Source organism: Leptodactylus fuscus, chromosome 8 (genome assembly GCF_031893055.1).
Source record: "Leptodactylus fuscus isolate aLepFus1 chromosome 8, aLepFus1.hap2, whole genome shotgun sequence".
Taxonomy (NCBI): domain Eukaryota; kingdom Metazoa; phylum Chordata; class Amphibia; order Anura; family Leptodactylidae; genus Leptodactylus; species Leptodactylus fuscus.
In genome coordinates, this window is record NC_134272.1 from 73,182,563 (window position 1) to 73,192,711 (window position 10,149).

The 10,149-nt window shown below is 43.2% G+C and overlaps 1 protein-coding gene across 1 annotated transcript in view; it reads right to left on the bottom strand.

The window, feature by feature from the left end:
• CERS6 (ceramide synthase 6) overlaps window positions 1–8,596 on the bottom strand; it is a 146,756-nt gene extending 138,160 nt beyond the window's left edge. The window contains exon 1 of the mRNA XM_075284229.1: window positions 8,190–8,596. Within this exon, the coding sequence (XP_075140330.1) occupies window positions 8,190–8,359 (170 nt within the window). The 5' untranslated portion in view covers window positions 8,360–8,596. The remainder of the gene's footprint in view (window positions 1–8,189) is intronic.
• Window positions 8,597–10,149: the final 1,553 nt, after the last annotated feature.

Consider the following 10,149-nt stretch of genomic DNA (forward strand, 5'->3'; position numbering starts at 1 on the left):
AGGAAACTCTATAAAACATAGTGTATAACACTGTCAGGGCTCCTAGGAACCTATCTATAAAACATAGTGTATAACACTGTCAGGGCTCCTAGGAAACTATCTATAAAACATAGTGTATAACACTGTCAGGGCTCCTAGGAAACTATCTATAAAACATAGTGTATGACACTGTCAGGACTCCTAGGACAATCTATCTATAAAACATAGTGTATAACACTGTCAGGGCTCCTGGGAACCTATCTATAAAACACAGTGTATGACACTGTCAGGGCTCCTAGGAACCTATCTATAAAACATAGTGTATGACACTGTCAGGGCTCCTAGGAACCTATCTATAAAACATAGTGTATAACACTGTCAGGGCTCCTAGGAACCTATCTATAAAACATAGTGTATGACACTGTCAGGGCTCCTAGGACAATCTATCTATAAAACATAGTGTATAACACTGTCAGGGCTCCTGGGAACCTATCTATAAAACACAGTGTATGACACTGTCAGGGCTCCTAGGAACCTATCTATAAATCATAGTGTATGACACTGTCAGGGCTCCTAGGAACCTATCTATAAAACACAGTGTATGACACTGTCAGGGCTCCTAGGAACCTATCTATAAAACATAGTGTATGACACTGTCAGGGCTCCTAGGAACCTATCTATAAAACATAGTGTATGACACTGTCAGGGCTCCTAGGAAACTCTATAAAACATAGTGTAGAAAACTGTCAGGGCTCCTAGGAAACTATCTATAAAACAGTGTATAACACTGTCAGGGTCCCTAGGAACCTATCTATAAAACATAGTGTATGACACTGTCAGGGCTCCTAGGAGCCTATGTGTAAAACATAGTGTATAACACTGTCAGGGCTCCTAGGAACCTATCTATAAAACATAGTGTATGACACTGTCAGGGCTCCTAGGAGCCTATGTGTAAAACATAGTGTATAACACTGTCAGGGCTCCTAGGAACCTATCTATAAAACATAGTGTATAACACTGTCAGGGCTCCTAGGAACCTATCTATAAAACATAGTGTATAACATTGTCAGGGCTCCTAGGAAACTATCTATAAAACATAGTGTATAACACTGTCATGGCTCCTATGAGCCTATCTATAAAACATAGTGTATGACACTGTCAGGACTCCTAGGACTATATATCTATAAAATATAGTGTATAACACTGTCAGGGCTCCTAGGACTATATATCTATAAAACATAGTGTATGACACTGTCAGGGCTCCTATGAGCCTATCTATAAAACTCAGAAACTCCACTCCACTCAAAGTTGGTCCCGATTTTGACTTCACTTTCCTGGTTTTGTGTGACAATGTGACACATCATAGTTCTATGTACGACTGTGCGAGACATCAGTTTCCTATACTTAGTTACCAAAAGCAGCTCATGCACAGACCACAGCTGATCGTAGACATAAGATATCTGTTGGCCAAATAGTTGAAAAAATACAAGATACCAGACATGAGATGTTCATGTTGTCGAATAACATAGACTTTAGCACACTGTTTTACAATTGAAAGAGTTCACCCATACAAATCTTACATCAATAGCCACGTGCAACTGAATTTGAGTGCAATACCTGACACATCCCATTGACAAGAGTGGTGCTATACCTGGGAAACAGAAAATACATCCTTTTTTCTGATCTCCTATAAATCTTACCATAGACATATTGATAGCAAATAAAACTTCGGGACACAACAAATCCAAACACAACAGAAAAAGATGCAATATTAAGACTAAAATCCACAAAATCACCACAACTTAGTCACTGCAGAGCTTTTAATCCATATAGAAAAAAAAATAATTTTCTTTGTATGATATTGGTGTTGCCTAATGGATTATTGATGCTCTTTGACGTCTCAGAAAACTGGAGGGCATGAAGTTGGCGTTCCCATTCTCTCTAGGTGACCTAGATCTTGACCGTTACCGTCTATTATTAAGAAATGTTTCGGTGTACGGCTTGTGCTGTCAGCTACAATGGACTAAGACAGATCAGTCTAGGACAGTCACTAGGAACTGAAACAACAAAGAAAAAAATAATAAAAGTAATTGGAATCACGACGTATCGGATGTATATACTAGTCCAGTCTACAATATATAGCTAAGGCAACACTGATATGGTAAAGGGGTTGTAATGGCGAGGTTACAGTGTAAAGTCGACCATGTACATTAGGCTAATACTGGCTAAATCTGACAATTTTGTAGGACCATCTGGCATAGCTGGTCTTGCATGTATATGGGGAGGTAGGGAGGAATAGCTGGTTAGCTGACAGCTACCTAACGTGTAGGGCAAGTCTGAAACTGAAGATTTCTGTCTTTGAAAGACTCCGTAACGAGCAAGTAATGTTCCTTGTACTGTAACCATCAAGCTTTCTTACTTCCACGGAAGTATACTTAAGCTTCCAGTTCAGCTTACGTGTCCACCTCATTACCATTCCATCCTTGAGTGGGGACCCAGCATAAGGTCAAGGGCCACACACAGAACTGACTCCCCCCATATACACTTTCAAAACTAATATGACTAAGAACCAAAGTAATGTGAAAGTAACATGCCCCCTATCCCCAGCCAGCACTTTTCCATAGACTTATACTGTCAGGGTGGGGGTACGTTCCTCACAGCCCAGCGATGATGCTAGGCTGTAAGTGCTGGCCTGATATCATTGCAGAAATTAACGGCACCGTTATCTCCAGCACTGGGGTGCACATCAGGAAAGCCAACAGTACGGTGAATTCACTGGTGGCTTTCTTGAAGTATATAATACCACACATCGATGAGGACCTCTTTAAAGGGCATTGCCACTTTCTAGAATCCAGCGCCCACCCCACTTACTTGTACATGTCACTTTGTACGTGTCACTGGTGCACTGTCAATCTGTAATATCTTTAACATGGGTTAAATAACAGTAAAAGCAAAGACTTTTCCCCAAAACATCAGACTCTGCAAACTGATTAATGGTCCTATTTCCAGCAGATTGTAGTAACAAGGTTCTTTTGTGCTCACTGATGTATCTGACGTCACTACTTGTAGACATGTCAGTCTGTAACCAAAGTCACCTTCAGACAATGGCTCCGTCAACAAACAGGAATTAACCGTTCAGACCTAATCTAAACGTAGCTGCAGAGAAGGCTTCCTATCATTCAGTCTGAAGGAAGACGGAAGGATTCGTGCACATGACCAAATGTAGCATCTGAGTGTCTTTTAGGGTTCCGTTCCAAAACAGGTTGGGATATGTTAAAATGGACACATGGACCCAGAAGACCAAAAATATAGCTTTGGATATCACACTCGGTCATAAAGCCGAAAACATGCGATATGCACCAGTAGGATGGGTCCTGTTTTTTTAAGTCTGGATCCACACCAGCATGCGAACTACGTTCAGGGTTTCCATCTCTGAATTAACTTGAAGACTGCGGTGAGAAAAAGTTCTGCACGCAGGAAGGACTTCTCTCTATCTGCATTTTTTGGCCGGAAAACAGGCGGGAAACCCAGAGGACCCTATTATAGTTTATGGTATCTGCGGGTCCATAGGCCCGCACACTAGTGTTACAAAACATGTTGCCGAAATATGTAGATGAAAACTTACCTCGGAACAAATATTTGCTGCAGGTATCAAAAAAGACCCCACAATTTTTGGCACAACATAAGCTGACACAAATCCTCTCTCACTTATTGAGGAGACAAATATTTGGTGCACAACAGGAATTTTTGGTAAATTGTCGTAAATTCATACGTTTACGCCGTTTTAAACTTGGTCTACTTTGCATAGGAAAATCTGCGCCATATAGAAATGTGTTGTAAAGTTGGACACTTAAACCACGACCATTCTGGGACACACGAAATACAAAAAAAGAGAGACACCGAGCGCCAATATAGTGTCGTAATTCAGATACTGATTTGAGGTGAGACTTGCTAGGAGTGGCCTCTTATCTCCTGGTGTTGTGACCGGTCGCAACATCACATCAGCACAATATGAGCCCAAGAGTGGTGGCAGCAGCTTTCCCTTGACGCTAATCGTCAATACAAGAAGCCTTCAAGGTTCTGGACAAATCAGGTGGGGAGGAATAACGGGTAAAGCACGCACAAACTCAACATTTCCAAGATTCTTCAACAACTTTCATGAGTAGCAAGCACAACGCGTTTCCCTTTCTCAAGTGCAATTAAAACTGACTTCCATCCTGTCCACTCGGTTGCTCTTAGGAGTGAGACCTGCACCTACATCATGAATGGGCCGATCCACTTTGGTGCAACCCATAACAAACCACTGAGCTGTTGCACCGGTGAATGCAATCCGAATGTGACAAAAGCTGCAAAGAACAAGGTACCAAATAAACTCTCAGCCCCCTGGGGCACTGCAGCAGTTTGTCTATTCCATACAGATAAGTGCACCAATTTATCACAAACATCAGTCAACTGGTAGAGCAGGTACCTGCACATTACATGAATTTCAACATGCGGCCATGCAAAGCAGCAGCAATATGAATGATTACAGTGGTCCGCTGCGCCCTGGAGACACAGCTTTGTGCTACTGAGACTGGTTTTAGACACTAAATGGCAAAAAGCATCAATTAATAGTCCCCATTAAAGACAACTGTAATTGCAAGTGAATGCTCCAGCATGGTGATCGCAAGGACATGGAGGCGAATGCAGGGAAGGCGTCTGAAACAATCATGGTTGTTGTGCAAGTAATAGGTTTTCAATGCAGATTATCAGATACTGTATTTACTGCACGAGAGCGGAGAGTAGTGTAGACCATGCCATCTGCGCTCAAGCTGGAAAGAGCAGAACTGGGATATCAGACAATAATGGGATTGCTTAGCAGATCGTATGAACACATGTATGTGCCAGAAGCTTGACGCTACTAGGACGCTGTGTGAAGGCTGTATATAACCCGCAGCAAGTCTTATGATGTCACCGTCACTGTTGTGACTTCACGTTACACTTTATACATGAACATCGGAAAGTTTTCCAGCCTGATACACTATGTTACTATCTTGGTACTCCAGTATATGACATTGTGGCTTTGTGCGTCCTAGTAATGCGGATATCATATGATGGAAATGCCCATCTGATCTTGTCTGTGCCCAAAGGACATATATATTCCTCCTACTCACCGTAATATTTCAGGGACTATTTGACTTTATATGAAGCCTAGAGCATGCACTGTATCTATAGCAAGGTTTTAGGTTGTACCCACAGTCTCACATCCCATCATAGGAACAGAAAAATGGAATGAACATTAAAGATTGGGGTTGAGCCAATCTTGAGATTTCAAAATCCAATTTCTGATCATTTTCCATCATTGTGAAATTTGCCAATCTTTCCCAATTGCTCAACCCTATTAAAGATGGATCCATACATTGGAGATCAACAGATCCCATTGATTACAATGGTGTCCGTCCTGGATCCATTATGATGGCCATCATTTTGGATGATCAAGACAAAATAGTACTTCAAGCATTTCAGCCCCTGGGAATTGTACAATCTGTCAATGTGGTCATCAGACCAGACATGGTTGTGCAACTCTGCCATGGAGGAAGACCATGTAGCTTCCATGGGGCCCGTAGAACAAGGGTTGGTCCCATTTTGTTACATGACAAGGTCAAGTGAAGAACTCCCATCCCTTGAGGAACTACAAGGATATGGGAAATAGGTAGTGGAACCAAAACAACAAACAACAGGCTCTTCTTCTTTAGATGGGAAAACCCAACACCATAATGGTAGACTTATTTCTATTACTTATTTCATACTTCTTTTTCTGCTATTTTTACTTTGCTATGGGTAGGCCTTATTCCCTATGTATACCACCGATGGGCTCTCCTCAATAACTCTAGCTCATACACTAACCTGTACCTGATCTGAGCATGCACGAAACAATTTGCACAGATGTGAATCTATAATTATGGAAGTAAGAAGGAAACCCAAGGGATGTTCATACCTATATAGTCCTAATTAAGTCAAGAGGGAGATAGTTAAATACGACCATGCTCCTCAAAGGTGGGTTGAAGATTCTAGTAATTGAACAGTGACTGGTGGCCCACCGCAACTGAGGGGTTGAAGTTGGTGGACCTACAGGTGAACTTAACACTTATATTGGATGTTCACATTACATTTGTTAATGTCCGTTGCTGTCATCTGTTATAGGATAACAGCAACGGACATTAACTGCAGCAAAGGAATGGACACAGTGGGAGTCCTTCTTCTATGTCCCCTCCTATTGACACTAATGGAAACAATACGACATACATTTACTTCCGTCATGTTTGTTTACTTTTGTAAAGTCCTGCATACAGGAAGAAAGCGTCCGTCACATTTTTTACATTGGGGTGAATGCACATGGACACCCCGAGTGGACTCTGTCTGCATCTCTCATTTAGTAATATAAGTTTTCATCCTTTGAAGGATGAGAGCAATGGACATTGATAACAGTAGTGTGAGCACACCCTTAATGGCACTGACAACCTTACACGCCATTAAAGATGGGCAAAAGCTATTCCGGACTTCACATAAACATGGTGGGATTGTATCAGCCCCTCTACCAATGTTTTTTCTTATCTAAGGTGTCCAAATATACATTAGACAATTGGCTGGTCCCACCAAAATCGGCTGTCTAATGTTTATGGCCATCCAGATTTTTCAAGCTCTTGCCTTACCGTTCCTTATATCTTCAAGGTAAGACATTCTTGATAACTTCCCAATATAATAATGAAGTACATAGTATATAAGTAATGCAGACTAATAGAAGATCAGGGGCACTAAGTCATGGCCGTCATTACCAATTACTCTGGGTGTAATTCTTTTAATAAAGTGGATTTCAGGGGTGCCTAGATTTAAGCAGTGGTCTGACTAAGGGTCCCTAGGAACAGCCCTAATGCGCTAACCCCAAGCGAGTTCAGACTGTTACTATCAAAGCCAAAGGACAGAACCAGAATGAGTGGATCAAGACTTTTTTTTTACAGGCAATGCTCCATGGTAAAAAAAATTGTACAAAGTAGCCCAACCAAAACAGAGAACCATCTCTAGACAAGTGTTCGGGGTTCTTGCCTCTTGTCAGTAGAGAGTAGGATACTGGTTGGCTGGATATGTCTTAGGGTTCGTGGGGGGTACAGGTGGCTGGATAAGATGCCTTAGATGCTGTTTGGAGAGGGGTGTGGGGTACTTACTGAAGAGACCCGGTGTGTACAATATGGAGACATTGCTAGGACGTACATTCACCGGAGCACCCTCCACATTACATTATAAAGCTAATTAATTAGGACAGATATGTGAGAAAACAATTAGCCGTTATTGGGATAATGGAGCACTTAAAGGAGGCGTTTCGTTTTAACCCTTTGACGGCCAAACCACAGTACAAGAAGACGAATCCTCAGCGAGATCCTTTCTTTTCTTTCTAGATCCTCAGCATCAAAGGAGACATGGAGTTGACCTCTGTTACACTCAGTATTGCTGAGGACTCCCAAGCAAATCTCGCCTCCTACTGACAGTAATAGCACAATCTGTTGAAAGCAGAGATAGATTATCCTACCCCACAGTGCGATCCTTGTAACGTGTTACATTGAGGATCAGCCTGAGGAGATAAGACCAAAGAGCATTTCCCTTTTTTTTTCCAATACCATCATTGCAAAGGCTCCACGTCCAGACACATGGTCCTATATGAGATGGCAAGTTTCTTGGAACACCACTTTCGATATATTTTGGTCGTATGTAAAAGACTAAAGTCAGTCTCATCTCCACTTGCTCTGCAGTCTGTTACATTCTATTGTTCCCTGTTATCAGCCATGCCAAGCTTACTGTAATGCTTTTCGGTAGGATGACTTATAAGAGGACCTAATATTTCGTGATGACTACTTTATCCCCCATAACCAGTTCTAGGAAACATGAACCCTCCTAGGCATGAATGATATAACCCGTGCACTTTGCACATATACAATGGAGTATAACACAGTACAGATTAACCCTACGCATGCACCATCACAGCCGCTCCAGAAGCTCTTGAGCAATCCAGTTACAACTCGCCATGAGGTTCTGCAGTAGCCGACATAAGTTCAGTACAAAGTAGGTTCAACAGCACATGGAAGTAGACTATAAGGACCAGTAACCCTGCTGATACCCCATATTTATTAAAAACCCACAATACCCCCAGGTATCAGGTAGAGTCTACAATGCTTTACCTTTCAAAGAACAGGCGTATCATGAAGATGCAGAATGCCAAAGGGATGGCAAGGTACAGATCTTCAGCCTGGGGGAAAGTAGCCTCCTCTGTGTTCTTCAGATCTGCCCAGGTTACATTGTGAGGCAACCAAAATCTCTCATTCCAAAACCAAACTAGGATACCTGCCATCTTGACTCCTTGCCCTTGCTCTAGTGCTGCTTTCCTGTGGGTCTACCTGATGCAGCAGCTGCTGGCAGGATGGTGCTGATGCTGGAGAACAATGATGCTGCCTGCTAGATTTGTAGGTAGGTGTCTGTGGGAAGTCCTGGCTGCTAATCACTACTAGCTCTGCCTCTGGTCCTCCTTTCTGTCTTCCTTCTCATCATTAGGAAGGGGGAGGATTCTGCACACACATAATACACACACAGGAGCATCTGCAGCTGCAAGCCCCAGTCTCCTCTCTTGTAAGCATGCCCATGATTGGACAGTGTACACAGCACTGTCTGCTGGACTGGGATCCCAGCCTTTATTGGGTGATGTCTCATGTAGTCCTCTGCACATACAATGTGCTCTCAGCTGCTGCAGCATCTTAGGGCATCTCCAAGTCTCAGAGCTAAAGAAAGGGCTCCATAAGGAGAGCCTGCAAAATCCTGGCAGGTTACAGATGAGAGGTGAAGTCTACAGGACTTTATCCATTATTATGTTTCCTAATAATATACATTGTATCATGTACACTATTTACATTCTGCAGTAGCTGTCTTGTTACAATATAGATAATATTATAGACAACATTTTACATACATTGTATAAGGAAACAGTCACAGTTCGCGGGCGTTCACACTTGCACCCTGTGCCAGTCCGCCGGCTTTCCATCCTCTTCCCCGGGGAAACTGCATAGGGGTCAGTGTTAAAACCCATTCATTTGAATGGGTTTTAAAAGCAAACTGCTGGTATCCGTATGCAGCCTCTCCGCGGGGAAACCAAATTTTTTGGCCAGACAAAGTCCTGCATGTTCAACATTGTATTCAGCCATAAAAAAAAAAAAAAATGGTTTCCCTGTGAAAACTGACCGCCAGGAAGGAGGACTGAAAGTCTCCCTAAAGCCTCCTTGTAATAGGAGCACCAGTGCACTTGCTGATTCTCCATTCACTTCTATGGAGATTACTGTCCCTGCAGCCCCATAGAAGTGAATGGAGCACAGGTCACACAAGTGCACTCGAGCTACATTGACTTCTATGGAGATTACTGTAATGGCAGCACTATAGAAGTGAATGGAACATACCGTATTTTGCGGACTATAAGGCGCACCGGACTATAAGGCGCATTACCCATGAGCGCCTTATAGTCCTGCCTAGGTCCATATATAAGGCGCACCGGACTACAAGGCGCAGCGCTGTCCGGTGCGCCTTATATGATTGAAAGCAGCGGCCGGCAGACTTTGCCAGCGGCCGCTTAACCCCCCGCGTGCCAGCCGCTTCTATTCATTTCAATGGTACGCTTCCATTGAAATGAATGGAAGCGCTCGGCACACGAGGAGTTAAAGAACTTCCTTCTTGATCACGTCGGAATAATCTCCTTACCTTTTTACCATAGCCAGCGCCGCCTTCTTCCGCAGCTCCGTCTCCGTCTTCTTTGGGCCTCATGGATGACGCATGCGCAGTCGGCTCTAACAGGCTCTCGCAGCCAGAGCCGACTGCGCATGCGTCATCCATGAGGCCCAAAGAAGACGACACGGAAGGCGCGAACACAGCTCAGGGAGAAGGCGGCGCTGGCTATGAGAAAGGTAAGAGACGAATAGTCTTTTAAGGCTATTCCGACGTGGTTAGGAGGAAGAGGTTCTTTTAATGGTAGAATCTAGAGTTGAGCGAGTACTGTTTGGATCGGCTGATCCGAACAGTACTCGCTCATCTCTAGTAGAATCTCTTTAAGCAGCGGCCGCCGGCAAAGTCTGCATGCCGCTTCCATACATTACAATGAGA